Genomic DNA, 26463 nt, shown 5'->3' on the forward strand with positions numbered 1-26463 from the left:
TAAGGACCATTAATGGAGCAAATGGGAACTGAATAAATTCAATTAAAAATATTATTCTATGCCTGAATTTCACTTTCGTAATTCTCTATGCCTAAATACCGTCCTAAAAATAAAATAGATCCTTATGCATTATTACTAAACATGAATTAATTAACATAATTATTAATAAGTTTGAGAATAAAATAAACTTTATGCAATTTATCAAGTAGCATTAAATATTTTACACTTATAATAGTTGTGCATATTTGAAAGAAGATTAGTGACATTTATGTTTTACTAATAGTTAGCTTTATGTTGATTTTTTTATCTCATTTTGTCACATACTTGGTCAGTCTAGAGGTTTAGTAAATAGCAGGTATTAGATTTTATGTCAAGCGGCATAGGTTAAAATGAGAATTAAGATCATAATTAGCATGATTCATAACAAAAGACTGAATGTTGTCAACGCTGCTGATTGTCCAGAGAGAGACATGCTGATTCGAACAAACCTGAAAGGCCTGATGAAGGCACGTTTGACAAGTGTTGAAATTTAGTCAGGCTCTGTTTGATGCAGTTAGTGTTATAGCTTTGTGTAGAGTTACAGGGGTTGCAACCCAGTTAATATACTTTCAGGTTCCAATAAGCCATTAAAGCAACCAGAGGTGATAAGTTGTTTTGTATTATTTTAAGTAAGATGCAAAGTATAAGTTTTACTTGAATTTCTACATTTTTGTGTTTTATCTTGTGACCACAGTGAGTATTAATGAAAGGCAATAACTTGCTTTAATACGTAGAGATAATTTTTAAAGGTAAGCAGTTAGTTATAAATAATTAAATTAGGTAAATAGGTAACCTTAGTCATTATGGATTTACATGGCCACTATTAAATTTTATTTTTTAACAATAGTATTTGTTAAAAAAAGCCCCATTAAAATCAAAATCTAATAAAATTGCACAATTTAAAATATATGTAATTTATGACACTGATTCTTAAACAATATTAGATTAATTACGCATTAACAGCTACAAAACATTAATGTTTTGCAACAACAACACTCAACAAAATGTTTATCCGTCATTTTAATTTGAAGCCTTCCCAAGCATTTTGGATACTTTATATTAAGCATCTTTTCTAACAATGAGAGATTTGTCTCAATATGCAAACCAATGCTCTCGCTGGCTTCTGTGTGCTTTATCTCCTAACTTATCAACCTTTCCACAATGTACCTATGAGGGTTTACTACATCTGGTAAAAGTTAAATAGTCCCAAACCCCAGACAGACGTGAAGCAAATTATTGCTATGTCTGAAAGTAATTACAATCTCAGACAAATCTTTTTAAATAAGAGGCTTTTTAAATAAGCCTCTTATTTAAAAAGAACTTAGAACATAAAGGCATGATGCTAACAAAATCAATTACAGCTCATGGTGACGTAATTAAATAACAGCAGTCAAATTCAAAATCAAAATGTGGACCAGTGGTCAAAGATTATACAATTTAATTTTAATTTAATTTGGCTCAGTAACTCTATCATTTGAGAAAATAGAAACGGGAAATTATAGAAAAGACTGAAATTATAAACAATTGGGTAATTTACATAATAACTGCACATATCTTTGAAGAATAATTTTCTTTGTGTATTCAGTTTCTTTCTTTAACACATTTCCTTTTCATTTTAGAATTTCGAGATTTAATTAAGGATTTCTCTTATTCTAAAAAACACTAAATGCATTTAGAATATATAGAAAAAGTGGCTAATTTTATTTCTTTAGTAATATGAATATTTTGAAAAAATATGAAATATATATGGTAAAGGCTGATGAGCTGATGTGGCAGAATGTTAAGAATATAGTGACACACGAAACAACAAAATCTAGAAATGGTAAAACTCTTAGAATTTAGAGCAGAAATTGGAAGCAGAATTTAAAAAGGCAGAATTTAGGATCCACAGAGATTGCTTTTTATACTTTTAGAAAGACAGTGTCTTATTATATTTTTATTGCATTTGATAATAAGTTTGAGATTTAAATTACAATTATGTTAAAAGTAAATTTTATACCACAGTGATAATATTTTTGCATTTAAAAATGATAATTTATTATTCAATTTTTAAAATTTTGTTACATCAACAAGTAGTAATACTAAATTCAAAAGTAGAAAAAGAATTCTATTTGCGGAAAATCCTTAGTGCCCGCTCTGTGTATGATGCATTAAGACATATTAGATGAATCTTTTAAATTGTAAGTTTTCAATTTATTAATAAAAAATCCCTTTATATAATGCCTGCTCAAATGATAAGATTAGAAGCATTTTCGATATTTTCCATGCTTATATCTATTGAAAAGTAGAGAAAATAAAGGGAAGATAAACATGTTAAGAAAAAGATTCTAGTATCGGGAGTAAAAATTCAAATATTATGTTTTCATTGTTCTTCCAGACCTCCAAAAAATAAGAAATTTATTGCAATCTTTCTGTAAAATACATCCATTACATTTTGATACCATGGAGATATTTTTCATTTTGTCACATATTTCTCGAATCTTCTAGAATCGTGGGTCTATAAATCTTGCCTTCAAATCCTTCTAAACTTTCCAAGCTGCAATGTCTAAAATACTAAAGAAAAATTATCCTTAACAATTCTGTAACAGCAAAAAGCCAGAAATATTTTGGGGGAAAATGGGGGAGGAAAAAGTGTAAAATTAATTTTATAGAGAAAACTGATGCTTTTTCTGAGAATTTCGAGACAATTACATGGGAAAAATGCTTACTACAAAAAAATTAAAAAGAATTATTTAATTATAGAAATTAGAATTATTAAAGAATTTTTAATTAATTACATAGCTAATTTTGCTTTTGCTAAGAACTGTTTTGTAAATTATGCTTTATAGCATTATACCTTGTGTATTTTTCAGATTCAAAATATTGTATAATAAGTTGCCAAAATGAAACTTTATAATATGACAGCAAAAAATAAAAATATTTTATTTTAATGTTATTTTTAAGTATAATTTCAATATCTTATGATGTTTTAAAAAAATCGACAAATTTTCAGATCTCAGAATTAAAAATTTTCTATAGAAACTGATCTTAAAAACGCCAAAATGTTGACAAGTCACCAAATTTAGAACCATTTAATAAAAGAATTCACATCCCCAAAAGCAAAAACTTGCTTAACAGCTCTTTATAAGAAAAAAATGAATTTCAATTGCTTATGTTTCACTTCTTGCTTAGAAACTCGAGTATCCCATCATTTATATTAGAAATAGAAGCAAATTATGACCCATTCAAAAGGTAACCATATATGTCAGTGAATCGCCAAAAATATTCCTCTAAAATGCTAATTCACACTCAAAATGGCAGTCATAAAAACAGACAGAAATTTCAGATGATTAAAATTAAGGACCTTCTGCTGATTTGGGCAAAAATTAAAAACTTTTAAGGACCAAAAATTGATTCCAAAAAATTTAAGGACTTTTAAGGACTCTTAAGGATTGTACGAACCCTGTATAAGCATACAAAGTTCAAAAACATAAAAATTTCGAAAAGTGTCTACAATTTTGGCCACCACTGTACATAAAATGCTTTAAATTTCCAATTTCTTTAGGGAATGGCTTCAATAATGGTGAAAAATTATCTTGAATTCTTTACAGACATTTTTGGTGAAAATACTTTTTAATATACAAAGAGAATTTGTGAGATATTTTTCCCTTGTGTTCCAATTTTCCGAATACAGTCAAAAGTTTTTAATCCGGACCTCAAAGTTACAAACTTTCTGGGCATGCGTAAACGCTTCATGCGCATATACGTTTACGCATGTGCATAATACCTTTACGCATGCGCATAATACGTTTACGCATGCGTGTTTAATGTATAACGAACAGTATAAGCTAAGCTAATATTATCTAATTATCTATTTCAGTTAATGTTGCAGATTTCGTTGTTCCTTAATCTTTTAATTGGATTCGGCTTATTATTTTTTGCAGACTGTTAGAGCAATTTTATAAAAGTAAGCTTGAACTTTCGATTATGTCAAAAAGAATTTCCGATTCTGGAACTGCCAAAGGATCTACAAAGCGAAAGCATGTTTTGATGTCCATCAAACAAAAAGTGGAAATGCTGCAAAAAATGGATAAAGGCATATCCTTTGTTTCTTTAACCATTCCGAAATCTGTTTATCAATTTCACGCTGCTCTGTGGGGGGAAGGGGAAACGTAGCGGCTCGCAATGAACTGGAAGTTGATCTGTCAGCACTATCCTTATCTTCAGGGCAGATGTTTTTATTTTATTCGGCTTATAATTCCTTTCTAAATGTAATATTTCATCTCAATGTACTCCGTCTTTGATATGATTTAAATCAAATTCCTCGTCATTATAAATAACACAAATACACATCAAATAGTTTTTGTATTTGATGTTAATTGATTGTTTGCAATTTTCTAATTTCGACTATGCGTAATGTATGCTTTACGCATGCGCACGTTGAAAGAAATGTTTAATAAAGTAAACAAATAAATATTAAGATTTTTTTTGTAAATGTTGATACCCTTTAGATCATAATTGCTCTTTATTTCATAAATTATGGTTTCATATTTTTAATTTTATAATTTCTGCATGTCATCTTACCAGATTTAAACTGATGATCTATAATCCGGAATCACCAAAGTCCCGACGAGTCCGGATTAAAGACTTTTGACTGTATAAATTTTTCACGACTTATTTTAATATTATGTTTATATTTAACTTTTAAATATTTTAAGTTTTTATATTAAATAATTCAGATTGTATTGTAAATTTATTAGTTATTTATGATACCATTTTGACGTGTGAGAAATAAATAAAGTACTGTAATCGTGAGAAATTTTGATTTTCATATTTCAAAGGAAAAATCCATTTTGATCCGTTCCATCGTGGCGTTTATACACACATATGTCTTAAAAACAGTTCACCATGAAATGCAGAAATTTTATATTTGGGACTTTAACTAGTTTCAGCGTGGCGTGTGTCCGAACATATGTATGCATGTATATTGCGTAACTCGAAAACGGTTTGTCGTAGAATGTTGAGAGTTTCTGTATGGGATTGCAATAACATTTAGTTATGCACCTCCATTTTTTATTGCACTCAGCAGTACCAAAAAAAAACTTTGAAATGAAGGATCATATCTCATTTTGAAATGAAATAAGTTTAAATGAAGTTTAGCAAAAAAATGTGTTTAATTTATTAGGTATACAAGGAAGTCATGTGGTGTCCACATCATATTTTTTAAGATATGATGTGGACACCACATCAAAATAAATAACCAAGTATATAATTTGAATATCAAACGATCTCAAATATATGAGCTTTATTTGTTTGTAAATATTTTACCAGGAAGATAAGAAATAATCTAAACAGCATATCTTGAGAAACACATTAAATACACTTTCCTTTAAAGGAAAATTTAAAGAATAAGTGATTAAATTTTCTTTAAATCCTTTTGTAAAATATTATATATAAAACCAGATATGGTTTACTGAAAGACAATTTGTAGAATCATTCGTTTTTTTGATGCTGAGGACGTGAAAATGAGGAATGTCCTTGCCGGGACTCAAACCTGGACCTCTTGAATATGTGACGAGAGTGCTACCGTTACACGACGAAGGAGATAGAAAGGAAGGAGAAAATACCTTATACACTCCCCCTTTTAAACAGTGACTGGGGATTAGGAGACCCATTAGGTTGTTTGTGCTGGAGATGCACAAAAAATGAACAATGACCTCGCTGGGACTCGAACCTTGAACCTCTCGAATACGTTCCGTGTGTGTCACGTTACACCATTAAGGCCTGCAGAAAGGAGGGAGAAAATACCTTATAAATTTAAGGAGAAAAATATTGTTTTAGAATGAATATTGCACAATAATTTCCCCATTAAATTGTCTTTCTGAAAAATACTTTTTAATATTCATTCGAAAGCAATATTTCTACACATAAACTTGATATTTTTTAAATGACATACTTAAATGTATGTTATCTACCTATATATATATATATATATATAAACAGTCAGTTAAACCCCAATGTAACAGTAACACACAGTGTCACTCATTGCTCACTGGAGAACTGGAACACGACATTTTGAGACTCGTATACTCTCATTCACAAATCAGAAGTGCGCCATAACTGATGAAGCTACTTTAGTTTTCTTTTATATGTAATCTAGAAAAAACCCAAGTGCTTTCAGATACACAAACTCTTCTTCTTCTTTTTCTTTTTTTTCTTTTGTGGTGGTGGGGGGCAGGTAAATAATTAAGCAAGCTACATAAAAATCATGAGAAATTTTAAGAATAAGAGAAAGTCGGGAGAAATATGTTGTAAATCAGGTTGGTACGAGAAAAATCAGAAATCGGAAGAGTTGGCAACTCTGAAATGGAAAACTAATAACTTGGAACATATGAAACTGCAATAATTTGATGGAATGGCAGTACCATCATAGGAATATAACTATGATACAACTTATCCGCTTCAGTGGCCAAGATGCACTCAAAGAAATCGGTACTCATCTGTTATCAGGATCAGATTTAGAAATGTATGTATACATGCAAGTATTTATAAATGCATCTGCTTATGTATGCATATGTATAATCTGTATGCATGTTTATACACATACATAAATAAAGGCACATACATGCATTTACACGTGCATACATACAGACATTTTCAATCCAGTCCCAATAACAGAAGAGTACCAACAAATCTTATCTGCAAACAAACTAATCTCATCAGAAATTACAACAAATATATGGATGGCGTGGATCTTCAGGACAATTTTATTGTGATGCATATAGAATGCAAGTAAAAAGTAAGAAATGGCAAAACTGTTTTTACAAATTATATTGCTGTAGCTAAATCAAATGCAAGGAAATTTATCAGATTGCTATAGATCCTAAAGATGATCACTATTGGATTTCTCACTATTAGATTTCACTAGTGGATCCACACTATTAGATGAAATGTTACGGTGGCACTGCTGAAAAGTCAGAAGAATATTCCAAAATTTCAAAACCTTCGTATTCATATACTGATTATATTGGCTGACCAGTTTTCTTTCACAATTTAGCCTTATGCGAAATAAGAAAGGATGCCCCAAGCCATATTATTGAGAAAAATTCAACAAACATAAGTAAAAGATGTAAATACTGTGAGAGTCAAATGACAACTGTTTGTAATAAATGTTATGCAACTCTGTGTAGCAAATGTTTCAAAGATTTCCATGCTTGGTTGACCACCTTTCTTTCAAAATTTAGCCTTGAGCAAAATGAAAAAGGATCCCATAAATGCCATTTTCAAGGAAAATTCAACAAACAAGAGTAAAAAATGCAGACATTGTGGTGGTCAAACAATAACCGTCTGCAATAAATGTTATGTGCTCCTGTATAGAAAAAGTTTCAAAGGTTTCCATGCATCTCAAGAGGAATCAGTTTTGACTGATGTTGCATTATTGCAAGATTTTATATCTTCAATTAAAATTCCTACCCCTAGTTACATTTTTTGGTACTATTCGGTTTTGAGGGCCATCAAAAATCGCCAAACTATTGTTGATGCCAATGCTGCCAAAAATAATTGCGGCAAATGTAACGCAAGAAAGGAAGTATAATAGTAAATAACTATTTAAGATTGATGTTTTAATTTAGATGAAAGGTTAATTTCATGTAATACTTTTTTATTATAATTTATATAAAAAAGGCTAAAGATGACTGAATGGAAGTATAAGAGTAAATAACTATTTCAGATCATTATTATAATTTATATAAAAATTGATAAACATAACTGAATGGATGCCTGCATCGCTATTTCGCTACGACTTATCGCTAAAGCATAATTTCATCTGGTTGGTTCTTCAAACAAAATTTTCTATAATGAATGATTCCTTTTCTTTGAAAAAATTCTCAATAAAGTGCAGAATCGCCCACTTATTTGTTTGCCGCTTTTTACAAGGGTTAAAAACAACTGGATTTTTGTCAATGTTCTTTTACTTAAGTGAAAATAGGTCGATGCGTACACAGATAAAGTCAAGGGTGTGCGCAGTGCCATTTTTGTGCAATTTTGGGATTTTTTTTTTTAAGAGGTCGATGTGTACATGGATACCGAATATGTGCAATTCTTAAAAACGCGTCAAGCAGTGGGTGATTCTGCACTTTACCCAAAATTTTATTGCAGACTTTTTGTCATGGGCGATTCCCAAATTGTTAAATCCATAAGATATCAAAAAAGGATTTAACATCAAAAATGGATTTAAAAATTAAACTAGTATTTCAATGGCATCTTAAAAAATATATAAACTTACGCAATCTGAAATCAGCGCTTAGGCTAGATTTGGCACACTGTTAAATGGGTGCGTTTGCTAGATTTGGTGCTTTTGAGCATACATTTTCGCTGCAATTTTTTTACGGTCCTCAAAAAGGAATAGTACCCATTTGTTTTCTTAATTAGTCTCTAATATGTTAAAAAAAATTTTTTTTTATTCATTTCCCTCGAGTGAAAGTTAGTGCGGTCTTTAATGGGTTAAACATAAGTATATGGAACTCCTGGGCTAAATGACCCTTAAGTATAATTCAAATGTTTTCCTTATATATAACAGATATAAAATGCATTTTATTATGGAATTATCTTTCCCTTCAGGCAATATTCTAAACATGGACATTCTACCTTCACTAAAGGAAGAAATTCTGGGATTTTTTATTTATACTTGTTCATATATCTTATAAATATTTTAATAAACTATTAAAAAACTTAATTATTATCATCATTTATTCTTGATTTACTTTTGAATTTAAAAATATTTCTACATTGATCTTTGTTTAGAGTGAGCACACAGTGAAATTTTTATTAAGGAGCAAGATCTAAAATTTCACTAAACTGGATAAAGTGATTTTTTTGTAATTGGTTAATAAGGTGCTTTTAACAATCATAATTTTTTACGTAAAGGAAAACAATCATCTGGCTGGATGAGTGACATCACAACCTCTGAAATTATTGCAGATGTAGAGCAGCTATTGAGTCAAAACACCTGAATTATTTTAAATAGATTAGAGATTTTTGAATCGGTGTGAAGTCTCTAACTCTTGTTCTTTACATCTAATTCAAAGTACAGTTAAAAGTCATTAATTCAGACACCCATAATCCGGAATGATCTATAATCCGGACCTCAAAGCTACAAACTTTCTGCACATGCGTCGCGTTGACGCATGCGCGTAAGACCTTTACGGCTGCGAATATGCGTGTGCGCAAAATACGTTTACGCTTGCGCGTTTAATGTGTAACGGACGGTATAAGCTAAGCTAAAATTATCTAATTCAGTTAATGTTGCAGATTGTGTTGTTCTTTAATCTTCGAATTGGATTCGGCTTGTTATTTTTTGCAGACTGTTAGAGCAATTTTATAAAAGTAAGCTTGAACTTTCAATTATGTCAAATAGAATTTCTGATATATATTTAGTCATATGTAAAGGATATACAAAGAGAAAGTAGGTTTGGCTGATGTTTGGAATATGGTAACTGGTAGTTTGGCGACATTTTGGAGGCGATAAAGGTAGGACTTTGGTAATAATGTGAGAAGTACCAGAAGTACTCAGTTCCGAAAACGCATTATTTTGTGTGAGGAAAATGAGAGATCATGAGATATGTCATGTGACATTAATGGACGAATTACAGTTCTTTAATCGGAAAAGGGGGGAAAATGGAAAAAAATCTGGAAATTTTGTATTTAGCTTTATTCTGTGTTGTGTGAAACAATGTTGGTTAATTTTTGAATCCCATGGCCCTAACTAAAGTGAATTCGAAATGTCTATTTAGGCATTGTGATAAAGAGAATTTTGCTTTTTATTTAGCGGAAGAAATATAGAGGAAAAATTCGAAAATTAGTTAAGTTAGTATTTTTAATTATTTGAGGATATTATTTTCATGCTTTGTTCTAAATGTAAGGAGTAAATAATATCGTATTATTGGAAAATTGTTATTAGCAATGATTTAGTTTAAAGTAATTAGGATAGTAAGCTAATTTTTATTAATTTAATGTATGTGCTTATTTATATTTTAAGTAGTGTTTTTAAATTTAATTATATTTTAATTAAATGATAGATAGTTATTTTGTGAATTATATGTTTGTAGGAATTTGATATACGTTTCAGTGGAAGTAAACGTGCATGGAAATAATTTAAATATTTGACACTCAGTATTTGTAACCATTTGTAATGTTTGTGGTATGAATTCGTTGGTGACGTTTATAACATAATAGATAATTTAGAGGTAAAAGTTTTTGGATATTTTATTTATTTTATACGTGGAAATGTTCATCTTTTTAGAAGGGTATATACTTTTTCGCGATCAGGTAATTTCATATATGTTCTTTTTGCCAGATTTAAAGATTCGCAACATTTTCATGCATTTTCGTGAAATTTTTCTAATTTATGAGAAAAAAGCAGTGTACATGGATATAGTGAAGAGTGTGCGCAATGCCATTTTTGTGTAATTCTGGGATGTTTTTTTAAGTAAAAATAAGGTGACGTGTACATGGTTTATGTGTATGTGTTATTTTGAAAAACGCGTAAGGAGTATGGTATTGTGCATTTTTTCCAAATTTTGCAGTGAATATTTGTCATGATTAAGCAGTTTTGTTAGATAAAATTTCTAGCATGAGTGTAATTCGGCTAGTAGATTGTTGGAAAAAGTGTTCAGTAAATAAAAAGAAAAGAAACATGTCTTTACTTCGAGAAGACAAAATGGCGGCGAAAAAAAAAATAGAGGATTGCTGTAGCAGAGTTGGTCGCCAAAAAATTGCCAAGTTACCATAATCCAAAGATCAACCGTATGTTTTGAAGTCCATTAAACAAAAAGTTGAATTGCTGAAAAAAAAAATGGATAAAAACATATCCTTTGTTTATCTAAACTTTAATGTTTGTTTATCTAAACTTTGTTTATCTTTAACGCGGTGGCACGCAATGAATTAGAAGTTGATCTGTCAGCACTGTCTGTATCTTCAGGGCAGATGTTTTTATTTTATTTGGCTTATAATTCCTTACTAAATGTAGTATTTCATCTCGATGTACTCTGTCTTTGATATGATTTAAATCAAATTCCTTGTCATTATAATTCGCTTCCGGTAGTGAAGAAAGTGACACAGAGGTTATTGAAAACTAATTAGTCGGTATTCTCGACACAGCAATTATAGGACTAGAACACCGGAACTTTGTAACTGAACAAGAAATTATGTCTGTTTATAGAATTAAAGAGAAAGTATTATCACATAAAACGAAGCAACTTAAACAACTTACATTGAAAGAAATGTTTAATAAAGTAAACAAATAAATATTAAGCTTTTTTTTTTAATTTTGATACCCTTTAGATCATAATTGTTCTTTATTTCATAAATTACGGTTTCATATTTTTAATTTTATAATTTCTGCATGCCATCTTACCAGATTTAAACTTATGATCTATAATCCGGAATCGCCGAAGTCCCGACGAGTCCAGATTAACGACTTTTGACTGTAGTTATCTAAAAATGCTTGCATGGTTGACAAATGGCATTTTGTTCAAATATGCACTAATGATATCTATATTCATATCCTATTTAGATACTTTACCAAACTAACATGTACACTAAAATAAAGGTCTGGATTAGATTGAATTATTTAATTCAAACAAAATATATAAGAGTTATAGGGCTCAAAATATATGAGAGCTATAGGGCTAAACTACATTCTAATAATGCAGAATTATATTTAATTCAAATTATGTGACAGTTATAGGATTAAATTATATTCTAATAAGGATCAACTACATCCCAAATGGGGTTGGTGAGCCATAGTTTGAATACCACTGCAAAAAGGTATTTTCTGATTACCTGCATCCACATGAGAAGTCCAACTCAAGAATTACTTAGGGAATTGGTAAAAAAGGCTTGTTTGCTCATTTTTATGGCTCACAGGTACTGTTTATATATATATATATATATATATATAACACTAAAAAGAAGCATTTTAGTACTTTTCCATTATGAATTTTTTTTGGTAGATGCTTTTTTTTTAATTGTATATAATTTATAGTCATAAGACTAATTTACAGATGACACGCACCATACTTTTTTATTATGCGCAGAGATGCCAAAATGTGTAATAAATGTACAATAAAAAAGTATCTAAGATTAATCATAACTCCCCAAAAAATGCTATTGAGGAGAAACACAGATCAGAGAAAAAGTTATTAAATATTAAGCATATCAATCCACATGTACATGGTTTGCAAATGTGTTGGTTAGCTATTGTCATGTCTACTCGAAAATATGCCAGCATGATTCGGTACTCTTCAGTTATCGGCGCCAAATTAAAAAATGCATGTATGTATGTATGTGTTCATGTATGCATGTATACATGTGCATATGTATGTGTGTGTATACACATACATGTATACATACATACAGACAGACATGCATACATACATTTCTGAAACTGGTTCCAATAACAGCACAGTACCCGATACTACCAAACATTAAAATCTGGATGCAGATAATCAAAAAATACCAAAAATAACGCACATTTGCTTAAAATTTAAACTAAGTGCTAATTTAACTCACAATAGCAAAAAATAAATAAATAAATAAAAATTAAAATTGATCTGCTAAAAGCCCAATAATTAAATATATTCCTTTACAAAATTTTCAAAAAAAATTTGTTAAAATAGTTTGTATTATTTTACTTTGTTTTCAAACACTTTTAATTGTTAATAATTTTAATTTGTAAACTTTACATACATTTAAAAGAAAATGCACTATTGCTCAAATAAAACTTTGAGATTTTATTTTCAAAAAGGGAAGGAGGCATGGCTATGTAAACTCTCTGCCCCTTCATAGAAAGTAATGGTGGGTGCCTATTAGGTGCCTCCATAATAAAATGACCACCATTTCTGGTGGTGGCCAAAGCCTTGAAAGTTTAGTGCCCGCCATAAAAAGAAAATTCAAAAAGTGAAGCCCTAGTTGGCAAATGCTTTGCCCTCCCCCCTGCTCTAAGGCAGTGGATCTATATAACTCTTCTCACAACACAAACCTCTTATCTAAGACCCCCTATTTAATAAAGGCACCACTATCACACTATATGTTGTCTGGGATTGAAACACAAAAGCAAAGGTTAGTACACTTACCCTCTTTTAAGAACTACACCATCTGAACTGATATAAGGGTTTATTTTATGAATGAATCATCAAATCTGATTTTGTGATTTCATAAATTCCCATTTAATTTCCTCCATTCTACATTTTAAATTACTGAGAACTTGAAAATCAAGTAAAATTTAAAATTACCAGTAAGGTACTATTCGGTTTCCAGGGCCGTAAAAAATTGCCAAACTATTGTTGATGCCAATGCTGCCAAAAACAATATCGGTAACCCTAATAATTGTGGCAAGAAAGGAAGTATAATAGTAAATAACTATTTAAGATTGATGTTTTAATTTAGATGAAACGTTAATTTCATAAAATACTTTTTCATTATTATAATTTATATGAAAAAGGCTAAACATGACTGAATGGAAGTATAAGAGTAAATAACTATTTCAGATCATTATTATAATTTATATAAAAATTGCTAAAGATAACTGAATGGATGCCTGCATCGCTATTTCGCTACCGACTTATCGCTAAAGCATAATTTCATCTCGTTGGTTGTTCAAATGTAATTTTCTATAATGAATGATGCCTTTTCTTTGAAAATATTCTCGGTAAAGTGCAGAATCGCTCACTTATTTGTTTGCCGCTTTTTACAAGGGTTAAAAACAATTGGATTTTTGTCAATTTTCTTTTACTTTTTAAGTGAAAATAGGTTGATGTGTACATAGATAAAGTCAAGGGTGTGTGCAGTGCCATTTTTGTGCAATTCTAGGATTTTTGTTTAAGTGAAAATGGGTCGATGTGCACATGGATACCGAGTATGTGCAATTCTTAAAAACGCATCAAGCAGTGGGTAATTCTGGACTTTACCCAAAATTCTTTTGCCGAGTTTTCGTCATGGGCAATTCCCAAATTGTTAAATCCATAGGATATCAAAAAAGGATTTAAAAATTAAACTAGTATTTCAATGGCGTCTTAAGAAATATAAACCTCTATAAGCTTACGCAATCTGAAATTAGCGCGTATGCTAGACTTGGAGCGCTGTTAAATGGGCGAGTTTGCTAGATTTGGCGCTTTTGCGCGTACATTTTCGCTGCAATTTTTTTACGGTCCTCGAAACCGAATAGTACCAAAAGGAATTTAAAAGTATAAATACTTTTTTTCAAGCAAAGAAAAAACTTTAAGAATTTTGCACAAAGTTTGTCAGGTACGAAAAAAAAATTTAATAAGAGCACTTGATCTGAAAAGTTTAAAATTTAGCAACATGTCGATTTTTCGAGGATCCATTCATAATATTAATACTTACACTCTCTCCTTTCTATTTATGCATTTTTATATTACTTTAAAAATATTCCTTAACATTACAACAAAGTAACTATGTTTCTTGAAAAGGAAAAATATTATTTAAGCCCTTATTTCAAACATAAACGTTGAAAAACTGCACATAAAACGTAAATACTAACACTTTTCCGTTTAAAGGCGAAATTAATTCCAATATATTTTTCTCATGTCCAGCTTCAGAAACATTGACAGGATTTAAAAGTACACAATCACTCTTAATTTTAGGTAAAACAAAGATCAAGAAGATCAACCAAATAGAGTATCTTCGTAAGCATTTCGCAAAGTTACATATATTAATTTCAATCATATTAGCGTTTAATTAAGATAATATATCATTCATCAATGGAGCATTCTAAGTACAACATATGAAATCGAGAACGTAAATCGTCGATTTTCGCTTTCAAACCTTTGTACACATTATCACATGACGCACAGTCACGGTCATGAGGTAAAGATTTTGTCCCTTTCAAATATAATGACTTTTGTACAACCAAATATATACTGAAGATTTTTTTTTTTTTTTTTCTTCTTGTAAAGCTTACTTTCAAACTCAAGACAAAAGCGGAAAAGAAAGTCATTTAATATTTATCTCAGCATTTTATTTCGTGAAGTGAAATCCTCTTCGGGAAAAAAATTCAAAAATAAATAAACTTATCAAAATTACTTATATTTTATCTTCATATTTGACGTAATATCTAAAATAAATAAAATTTGCATGAAGCTGTTGATGTTTTGTCAGGAACCAATAAAACTGGAGATCAGCACAAGCTTGAGAACGATTGGAAGATGAGAAAGATTTGCTTCCCGGTTCTTTTAAAGTTCTAAACTCCGTTTACTTGCAAATTGTGTGTGAAGTAATTTGGTATGTAATTTTTTTACGTGTAAAAGCACTTATTTGTTTTTTCATATTATATAAATTGTGTTAAATCATAGCTGATATTTTGGCTAAAGTGCAGAATCGGCCACCTATTTGTTTGGCGTTTGTTCCGTCTTTTGAATTTTGTTTTTGAATACATGATTTTCTACGTCTTTTCCTATTTCAAAAATATTTCTGCCTAGTTGTATTTTTGTAACCTGTGGTGAGTTGCAGAGGGCTCGCGTGAACCCTTTGTTAAATTTGTCTCTCATTTATAACTCCTTTGTGTTTTCTGTTTATTTATTTAAAGGAAAGCACGAATTTTGCATGTAATAATCATATTTTGCTTTACGTTCACCTTTCTCTTAATAATTAGGCTCTCGTTTAGTTTCATTTTAAATCAAATATGTGGTAGATGGCCTTAAATTTAAATGGCGTCTGTTTGTATTAAATTGTTTAATATTAAGATGGTGAAATTATTTCCTATGTTTAGTTTTCAATTAAAAAATGGAAATGATTATACAACATACAGTTTGACTGTACAACGTACTTAAGGTTAATTTAATGACAAATTCCGTAAGTGCGGAATCTTTTAGAAAATTTAATCTTATATGTTAAATAAAATAAATAATTTTGAATCATGTCTTGGTTTTAAAACCTGAGGATGAACTGGCGTGAAAAAAGAAGAGATTAGTGTACGACATCTTCAAACAAAATTATGTTGCATAATTAATTATATTTACTAATTATTTCATGTAACATTTTGGTATTTTGTAGGTTTTATTTTTAAAATGTCTCTTAATTAATGCTTTGCATTTCCTATTTTTGTAAGAATTAAAACACGTGATCAGAATCATATTTTGTTTTTATAAAATAAAGTGCATACTGTTAAAATTATTTCAGCATATCACTCTTTGTACCTATCTGGGTTTTTCATTCGCAGAGAACCCGTTGGCGCTTCGGGAAAGAACCCATTGGCGCTGTTGCATTTTTACTCGCCAAGCTTGCGGTTCATGGACGATGAGCCGAGCCGTAAACATGATTTTTAGTGCATGTAAATTCAAGTTAGCAGACAAAACAATATATTAAGCATATGGTGGTAAAAATTTACAGATAATAAGCATGTAGATGTAAAACTAACCGGTTTAATGTGATATACGATCAAGTTAGCACAGAAAAGAATATATTAAGCATAAGACAATATGTAAACATTTATAACGGAAATAAAAATTCATTTAAAAAATATAAATTAGTATTAATGTACTGAAATTACCTGGTTAAATGAAAAAAATTTATCTTGCATTCCAGTTAACATAGAAAACAATATATTCTTTACACCAGCAGTGGTTTGCTAGTTTTAATGACCATGGTGATGCATCAAACTATTCTGTCATCTTAGATAATCAATAATATTTTTTATTTAAATTTAATCATCTATTTATGTCACACCTGCCATTCTCTGAAAGCTTATTGTTAGAAAAGCATTAACAATATATTATCTTGTTAAAATTTTACGCCATAAAAATTGATTTATTCTCATAATTTTAGATGACAATACCAATAATAAAAATAAAAGCATTACTTAATTATTTAAAATGCGCATGTACATTTTTGCGGCCTACGGAAACAAATTATTTTAGAGGTTGGAAACCTCATGGTTCTTAGAGCTGTTACTAACTAAAAACACAACGTGAACAGCCAAAGCCCCCTAAATATAATTTCAGGCGGCTTTGAAACAGCCGTGTTACAAATTAGCATTTACACCTCCTTTCATCCCGAACCGAGAACCGGCATCTATCTACAAAAATATTTCTATCTATTCGTTGTTAAAAAATTCAGAAAAAATAATAATAAATAAGAAAAGAATAATTTAAATCTGCAAATGCGAACAACGACAGTGATAATTCAACAAAATGAATGCAAGACAAGCGAATAGGATGAAACCGCTGGGTTACCAGGTTTGAACTATTATCGCCAAAGTTGGCGATGTTTACATTTACCGGGTTCTCTGCGGAAGTGCTTCCCCTATCTGTGATACAGGTTTCCTTTCTAGTTGTTATAAACTAATAAGTAAACTTGAGCAAAATATATATCATAAATGTTTACCTATTGGGTTGATGTTTGACTGTTTTCAGTTATTCAGCAACTTCAAGTAGAAATGTCAGATTAGTAAAATGCTTACATAGAATACTTTACAACCCTAATGATGTTAAATATGTATTAAAAGTTAACTTTGTTTTTGGAATTACATGTATACATTTTTTGTTGATCTTTGGATTATGGTAACTTGGCGGTTTTTTGGCGACCAACTCTGCTACAGCAACCCTCTATTTTTTTTTTCGCCGCCATTTTGTCTTCACGAAGTAAAGACATGTTTCTTTTCTTTTTATTTACTGAACACTTTTTCCATCAATCTACTAGCCAAATTACACTTATGCTAGAAATTTTATGTAACTGTAGCCTTGGCTACTAATGTTTAAAATTAATTTATGACTAGTAACAGCATGAATCATAAACAAATAGCTAAGTTATTGCATTTTATTTTCCAGCTATCGAAATGCGACGCTACGAGCAATGTTTTGAAACCAAAACCTCGCAATCATGAATCAGAACTAGAACTAGTTGCCATTCAGCATAAAAGAAATATAAATATGAATATTAACAAAATATTAAAGTTAATTTTATAAAATAATTAAATATATGAACAAATATATGAAATAAAAAATAATTATTTCTCATGCAATAACTGGGCCACTACACTACTCCCCCACCAGTAACTAAGTTACGTTACGAAGATGGAGAAATAGGTAGTAACTAGTATTGCAGTGTTAACGACTATCAAAATAATTTAGTCAGTCCTTGAATCTAACAGGTAAACGTATAGTTCTGCCTGTGCGAGAATGTTTTTGATTCACATCCGAATTTGAGTCCGGTCTCTGCAAATTAGTGTAGTCAGGTTGTATCAAATGAGAATTTTCCTCAGCTAAAATATATGCTGGTTTCAAGCGATCCAGGGATACATTAACATGTTTTCCTTTTATGCTAATAGTAAAATATTTGTCCTTGCGATCAGTAACAGGAAATGGTCCTTCATAAGGAGGTTCCAAAGGTTTTTTTACCCGATGTATTCGCTGAAACACATGAGAACAAGTTTGTAAGTCTTTATGGACAAATATCTGTTCAGATGAATTTTTACGAATTAGTCTCGGTCCAACAACTTCCATCTGTTTCTGGAGTTTATTAGCAAAAGTCTCCGATGCTGTCTGGATACTTGGTTCGCTGAAAAACTCTCCAGGAAGTCTGAGACTCTGGCCATAAACTACTTGCGCAATAGAATGATTGGTATCTTCTTGAATAGCAGTACGCAAACCCAAAAGTACTGTTGGTAACGTGTCCGTCCAAGATATGTTGTTGTGGGCTTTTAATGCTGTTTTTAATGTTCGATGAAGGCGCTCAACTTTGCCATTACACGAGGGGTGGTAGGCAGTAGTGTGTTGTAAATTGATGCCACAGATTTTGGACAAAGCTCGTAATGTATCACTTTTAAATTGGGATTCACGATCACTAATGAGTTTACTTGGCGTTCCGAAACACGCAATCTAGTTGCTATAAAAGGCTCTTGCGACGTTCTCAGCGGAAATATTTTCTAAAGGAATTGCTTCCATCCAATTCGAAAATCTATCTATGCAAGTAAGACAATAAATATTCCCTTTAGATGGTGGAACTGGTCCTATGAGATCAATATGGATGACAGAAAATCTTCCTGGTGGTACTTCAAACTCACCTAATTTTGTTTTGGTGTGCCGACTGATTTTAGCTTTTTGGCAAGGAATGCAGGTTTTTGTCCACAACTGTACATCTTTTTTTATGTTAGGCCAAATGAATTTTGATGTCATTAATTTCATAGTCGATTTTATTCCTGGATCTGATAAACCATGAATTCGATGAAAGACGTGTTGTCTGAAAGCCTGAGGAATATACGGCCGAACATGTTTAGTTGATGTATCACACCACAAATATTTCCCCGAAGATAGAGAACATTGCTTGAAATTCAAGGAAGTAGTGGTTTGCAAACTCTTCAGTTCTTCATCTTGAGTTTGTTCATCAGCTATTTTATCATAATCTATCGATGAAATTTCATTAACTCTAGATAATGTATCCGCCACAAAATTATTCTCACCTTTTACATATTTGATATCAGTCGAAAACTGGGAGATGTATTGAAGTTGGCGAGCCTGTCTAGGTGCTGCTTTGTCAAGTTTTTGACAAAAGGCGAATATTAAGGGCTTGTGATCTGTATAAATTGTAAATACTCTTCCTTCTAGATAATGCTTAAAGTGTCTAACTGAAAGATATATGCTTAATAGTTCTCTATCATAGGTGCTATATTTTTGCTGAGTATCACTTAATTTTTTAGAAAAAAATGCTATTGGCTTCCACGAGGAGTTTTCATATTGTTGCAACACTGAGCCAATCGCCATATCTGAAGCATCTGTAAATAACGCCAGAGGTAATTTAGAATTGGGAAAAGACAACAGTGCCGTGTTCACCAGGTCATTCTTGCACGTTTCAAACTGTTTTTCAGCTTCTTCAGTCCATTCGATTTTACGTTTGTCCCTCTTTTTAGCTCCCTTGAGATACGCATGTAACAATGCTTGATTCTTCGCTGCATCCTTTATATAACGACGATAAAAGTTAATTATTCCAAGAAAGGTTCTAAGTTCATGAATTGTTTCTGGTCGTTTGTAGTTAGTAATAGCTTGAACTCTTTCTGGCAAAGGACGGGAACCCTTAGGTGTAATTAGGTAGCCTAGAAACTCGATTTGGGGAACAGCAAAGACAGATTTTGAAACATTAATTCTTAACCCAAATGTATGTAATCTTTCGAAAACTAATTTAAGGTGATTTTCGTGTTCTTCGTGGGTAATGGATGCAATGAGTATATCGTCTAAATAGGGAAAAACGAATTCTAATCCTCTAAAGACTTCGTGAATAAATCTTTGGAACGTTGCAGGAGCATTTTTTAAACCGAAACTCATTACATTAAATTCGTATAAACCGAAAGGAGTGATGATAGCCGTTTTACATTTGTCTTCTTCTGCAATGGGAATTTGAAAATAAGCTTTGAATAAATCAATTTTAGAAAAAATATTTGTACCTCTTAAAATATGATGAAAATCTTCAATGCGAGGAATTGGGTATCGATCAGGTATCGTCTGCGCATTCAATCGTCGGTAGTCTCCGCAAGGACGATATGAACCATCCTTTTTCGTAACAAGGTGCAAGGGGCTTGACCACTGGGAGTTTGATGGACGAATTATGCCATTGTCAAGCATAAATTTAAATTCCTCTTTAGCTATAGCTAAGCATTTTGGATCGAGCTGTCGTGCCTTTGAATAAACGGGTTGGCCATCAGTCGTAATAAAATGTGTAACACCATGTTTAATTTGTGTAGGAAAAAGGTTAGGTTTAGAAATTTCGGGATATTTCGACAGTAAATCGAAAATTTTTATGGATTTATTTAATGTGGTTACTGAGTAATCACTGGAAATAGCAGCGACATCACACTGGACTAACAAAGTTGTGTTACGCCATCAATTAATTTTTTTCTTATTTATGTCGACAAGCAATTTATATTTGTGAAGAAAGTCAGCTCCTAAAATACCTTTTGTGACATCAGCAATTATGAATGGAAACTGAAAATCACGACGTAATCCCAAATCAAGAGTTAGCGTTTTTATGCCATAAGTGGAAATATCTGTGCCATTAGCTGCATACAGTTTATATTCAGTTTTACATTTATTCTGTGAAGTAGCAGGAATTATGCTTACGTCAGCTCCGCTATCAATAAGAAAGTGCAAATTTGATCTTCGGTCACGAACGAATAAACGAAATTTGCGACAATCCTTCATATTTTCTGCAGCAGCGTTTGCCGCTGAACCTACTGCAGATTCGAGTTTTCCTGGTTTTTGAAATCGTTTTTTACCCAAGCACACGGAGGCTTGCATTTCTCTGAAATGCATTTTGCTCCAAAACGAAAGTGATAAAAACAAAATTTGCCAATAGGGTCATATCGTTTACGAGATCAACTTCGAGATCGTGAACGTGAATTACGTAAATCCGAGTCCCTGCGTCTTGAGCGAATGGTTATTTGATCAATTTTTTGTTCAAGAAAGGTAATTCTTTGCAACAAATCATTTGCGGGAACGGAAGGAGCATTAGTACTAAATACTTCTGGTTTCCGATTGATATCACTAATTTTATCTGCCATAGACGCTAACTTGGTTACATCTTCATCACTAACTAATAATATATTTTTTATGGAGTCAGGTAGCTTCTCCAGCCATAAAGTTTTGATTAGATTTTCAGACACATCTGTAGTAGCAACTGATCTCAACTTCTGCAAAAGTTGGCTTGGTTTCATGTCTCCAAGTTCAATACAGTAATCAAACGTTTAATCCGTACATTTTCACTTTCTTTGAATAAATGTAATAACCTAATTTTAGCATCCGAATATTTTGTGGCACTATCGTTCGTTACAATGTCCCAAATATTTTCGACGAACTTGGGTTCAAGCTGTGAAACTAAATAATTAAATTTCGTTTCTTCTGAAACGATATTACTAATTTTAAACTGAGCTTCAACTTGAAAAAACCATATTTCCGGTTTATCAATCCAAAAAGGAGGTATTTTTACACTCACCTTATGAAGCTCCGGTGACTGCATCGTATCTTTCATAGCAGTTTCAGAAGAGTCATTTGTTGACATTTCGAAAATTAATCAGGGTCACCACGATGTAGCCTTGGCTACTAATGTTTAAAATTAATTTATGACTAGTAACAGCATGAATTATAAACAAATAGCTAAGTTATTGCATTTTATTTTCCAGCTATCGAAATGCGACGCTACGAGCAACGTTTTGAAACCAAAACCTCGCAATCATGAATCAGAACTAGAACTAGTTGCCATTCAGCATAAAAGAAATATAAATATGAATATTAACAAAATATTAAAGTTAATTTTATAAAATAATTAAATATATGAACAAATATATGAAATAAAAAATAATTATTTCTCATGCAATAACTGGGCCACTACATAACAAAACTGCTTAATCATGCCAAATATTAACTGCAAAATTGGGGAAAAGTGCACAATCGCAAACTCCTTGCGCGTTTTTCAGAATAGCACATACACATAAACCATTTACACATCGACTTATTTTTACTTAAAAAAACATCCCAGAATTGCACAAAAATGGCATTGCACACATTCAACTTTATCCATCTACACTGCTATTTTCTCATAAATTATAAAAATTTGTCCAAAAATGCAAAAAAATTCTGTGAATCTTTAAACTCGGTAAAAAGCACATTCACGAAAAAGTATATACCCTTTCCAAGGATGAACATTTCCACGTATAAAATAAATAAAATATCCAAAAACTTTTACCTCTAAATTATCTATTATATTGTAAACATCACCAACGAATTCATACCACAAACATTACAAAGGGTTACAAATACTTAGTGTCAAATATTTAAATTATTTCCATGCACGTTTACTTCAACTGAAACTTATACCAAATTCCTACAAACATAAAATTCGCAAAATAACTATCATTTAATTAAAATATCACTACAAAGGGTTACAAATACTTAGTGTCAAATATTTAAATTATTTCCATGCACGTTTACTTCAACTGAAACGTATACCAAATTCCTACAAACATAAAATTCGCAAAATAACTATCATTTAATTAAAATATCACTAAACCATGTACACGTCGACTTATTTTTACTTTAAAAAAAAAAATCCCAGAATTGCACAAAAATGGCATTGAGCACATTCTTCACTATATCCGTGTACACTGCTTTTTTCTCGTAAATTAGAAAAATTGCATAAAAATACTCAACGTATTCTACTCAAACGTATTCCAAAATACTACAAACATATAACTCACAAAATCACGATCATTAAATTAAAAAACACTACTTAAAATATAAATAAGCACATACATTAAATTAATAAATATTAGATTACAATCCTAATTACTTTAAACTAAATCATTGCTAATAACAATTTTTTAATAATATCATATTAATATATTTACTCCTTACATTTAGAACAATGCATAAAAATAATATCCTCAAATGATTAAAAATACTAACTTACCTAATCTTCAGCATCTTCATTACGTGGCACGCACACTTTCACTATTTCACACAACACACAATGAAGCTTAATACAAAATAAGGTACTTTTCTGTTTCGCCGGCGCAAATCTCGCCAAGCAGGCTTTATTGGCGACAACACGCAGTATACACATAAAAAATGTAGACAAATGTTAACTCTAAGAATTTTTTATTTGAAGGTATAAACATTTTAATGTAGTTTAAAATTTTGTAAAAAAGATAATAAATAAAGACAATAAATTTGTAAAAAGACATTAATTAATTTAAGAATTTACTGTGCTTTCATGGTACAACATCCTGATTCACCGGTTCACATATCACGTGACCTCAGGGGATTTCATCTCACGTAAACTACACTACAAAAATCTAGTTCTTTCATTAATTTCGAATTAAATCTTAATTTGGAATACAAGTTTAAATGCAAGAACTATTTCAATTTGTACGAATAGCTTGCTCGGAAATTATGTAAAACCGCAGTGCTTTACTTCGCTAGTGCATTCTCATTAGAATCAATGCATTTAACCCTTGCTTTGCCTTTATATTTTTGCCCTCGGGTGAGCGGTGTGATTGCGGGCATAAAACTGAACTATCTGGTAAAATTCTATGTAATTGTATGCCAGTATTGAAAGAAACAATCAATCTGATAAGAAATGGTTACGACTAATTCTGAAAATGATGAATAAAAGGTTACCAGCGAGGATATTCCGTTTGCTATCGTTTGTACCATTATTGGCGACTTTATCGCCTGCGCCGGCAAAACGGAAAAGTACCCAAAATAATATAGTACTACAGTTTTCCAAATTCCCCCTCCCCTTTCCGATTAAAGAACTGTAATTTGGCCATTAATGTCACATGACATATCTCATCTCTCATTTCCCTCACACAAAATAATGCGTAATCGGAACTGAGTACTTCTCACATTATTACCAAAGTCTTAGGTAGTAACCTTTATCGCCTCCAAAATGTCGCCAAACTACCAGTTACCATATTTCAAAGATCAGCCACATTTTTACAGTATATAATGTTTCATATCTGCTATCAAATATTTCTGTCTTTGTTTACATAATAACGTATAGGTTTCATGATGCCTTTGATCATTTCTAAGAGTTCTGTAGCAAAACGTCCCACTAATGACTGATTATGTTAGCTGAACTCTTGTAATTGAATTATAGTTCCTTTCATAGTGGCTAAGGGACCACCAGCTGTCAGTTGGTAAGGTCAGTAAACAGTGGTATTTAGATCCTAGAGAATGGCTTGGCTATATGGACATTTTCACGATTTTTGCCATCTGTAGCATGAAAACAACCTAATTTCCCTTTGAAGATATTCTATGAAATGTTCTTCTCATTAACCAAGTAGCCTGAATGCTCTTTGCCGTAACTGATAAATTCAGTACTGTTGATTGGGCAAACTGAATGGGTAATTTTGAGTTAAAGGTATATTTGGTTCTAGTGTAGAATTGGGTGCCCCTTTCATTAGTGACAAATTTTGTTCAGTTTTGGCGATAAAATCCCATTTCTAGTTACCATTATGGTTTTAGCTTCCTGATTTTTTTTCAAGTAAAAATACTTCGATGTGTATGTGGACAAAGTTAAGGCAGTGCGCAATGCCTAGTTTATGCAATTCTCTGATGTTTTTTTAAGTGAAAATAGATGGATTTGTACATAGACACAGTTTGTCTAATTTAAGCTCGTACAGCGTTCAGGACATTTGCATGACTTGTGTAACACGCTAATCCGGGTAATTGTAAACATGACGAATTATGTAATTTTCGAAGAAAGTGTAGGCAAATAATTATTGATGATACATCCGATGATGATCAACTACCAGAGTCCTGGCTTTGGAAAGAAATAAGAAATAGTTCAAAAATCTGGGACTATACGATGACTCGCGGCATAAGAGAGGAAGCCTTATGTCAATTAGGAGGAAGTAGAGGAGAATTTGATATATTTAATCTAATATTTGATGACATATTTTGGAACAATATTGTAACCGAATCGAATCAGTATGCAGATCAAGTTCAAGTACGAGAAAATCCACAAAGAACACGAGTATAAAAAGTGTAAAGTTCCATTACATGCACCAGAATGCTTTGAAATATATTATACTGTTACCGATTACTAATTTTATATTTTGGAGTTTTGTATAAATAAACATTTTGTAATTCTTGCATCTATCACAATTATTGCATCAGACTGTAATTGCACATCAAATATTCCACGTAATATTCACTTCTGGCCCGACCATCATACGCGGGCTATGCCGTCATTGTAGATTAAGGGGTTAATTATTTTATTTTTCATCAAAAGTTGTTTAGGTACTTGGGTATTATCTTATCAGCCATGACATTTTTGCCAAGCAATTAGATTTAATGCCGGTTATGGATAAGCACGATGTGAACTTCACACACAAAAAAAGTTCCTAAAATTTTTTTGTGCTCTTGTTCTCTTCATGTGTACACTTAAGTGCCTGTACTCCTTTTCCCATATTTTCACTTGCGCACTAGTCAGAACAGGTTATATGTGCATACTTGGGTTGCTTTGTAACTATTTTAGTGACGATCTGTGTTGCCTCGTGAATGTTTTCACGAGTTTTCATTAGAGGTGTGAGTAATCAAAGAGCCGGAAGTATATATGCAACTAAGCACATCTAATAATAATGTAACCTGTTGTAAGATGTATGTCTACTAGTAGATACAATATTGCAAATGTAATGTAACACTGCAAAATACTTGGATTCAGATCTCGGCCGGTAGACTGGTTTCATTTTATTTTCCCTGTGTGTTAAATGAATACGAACCAGTTTTCCTTAAACATTCTCTATGAAGATACTTCTTTTCCTAAAATAGATAACCTTCAAAGGCTGTACCTTGTTCAGTTAAATTATTATCTTTAATAAGATATACTATTTAAAACTAGTTTCTAATATAAGAGTAACAATGTTGTCTATTTTTTTGT

At 31.3% G+C, this 26463-nt stretch overlaps 2 protein-coding genes across 4 annotated transcripts in view; one reads left to right on the top strand and one right to left on the bottom strand.

Moving 5' to 3' along the window:
• The window catches only part of LOC118180483 (cation-dependent mannose-6-phosphate receptor-like), a 51615-nt gene extending 36729 nt beyond the window's left edge, over positions 1-14886 (bottom strand). The window contains exon 1 of one of the 2 annotated variants that reach the window (XM_085813622.1): positions 14579-14886. In XM_085813622.1, coding sequence (XP_085669748.1) covers positions 14579-14763 — 185 coding nt within the window. In that variant the 5' untranslated portion in view covers positions 14764-14886. The remainder of the gene's footprint in view (positions 1-14578) is intronic. The other variant, XM_085813621.1, reaches the window with a different exon arrangement.
• A 279-nt stretch (positions 14887-15165) lies between these two features.
• Positions 15166-26463, top strand: part of LOC118186102 (uncharacterized) — a 40827-nt gene continuing 29529 nt past the window's right edge. The window contains exon 1 of one of the 2 annotated variants that reach the window (XM_035356124.2): positions 15166-15318. The gene's annotated coding sequence lies outside the window, so the exon portion shown is untranslated. Of the gene's footprint in view, positions 15319-15400; positions 15536-26463 lie in introns of those variants that run through there. The other variant, XM_035356125.2, reaches the window with a different exon arrangement.

This window comes from Stegodyphus dumicola, chromosome 3, assembly GCF_044657685.1.
Source record: "Stegodyphus dumicola isolate Sdum_Otavi_A_Nest chromosome 3, ASM4465768v1".
NCBI classification, from domain to species: Eukaryota; Metazoa; Arthropoda; class Arachnida; order Araneae; family Eresidae; genus Stegodyphus; species Stegodyphus dumicola.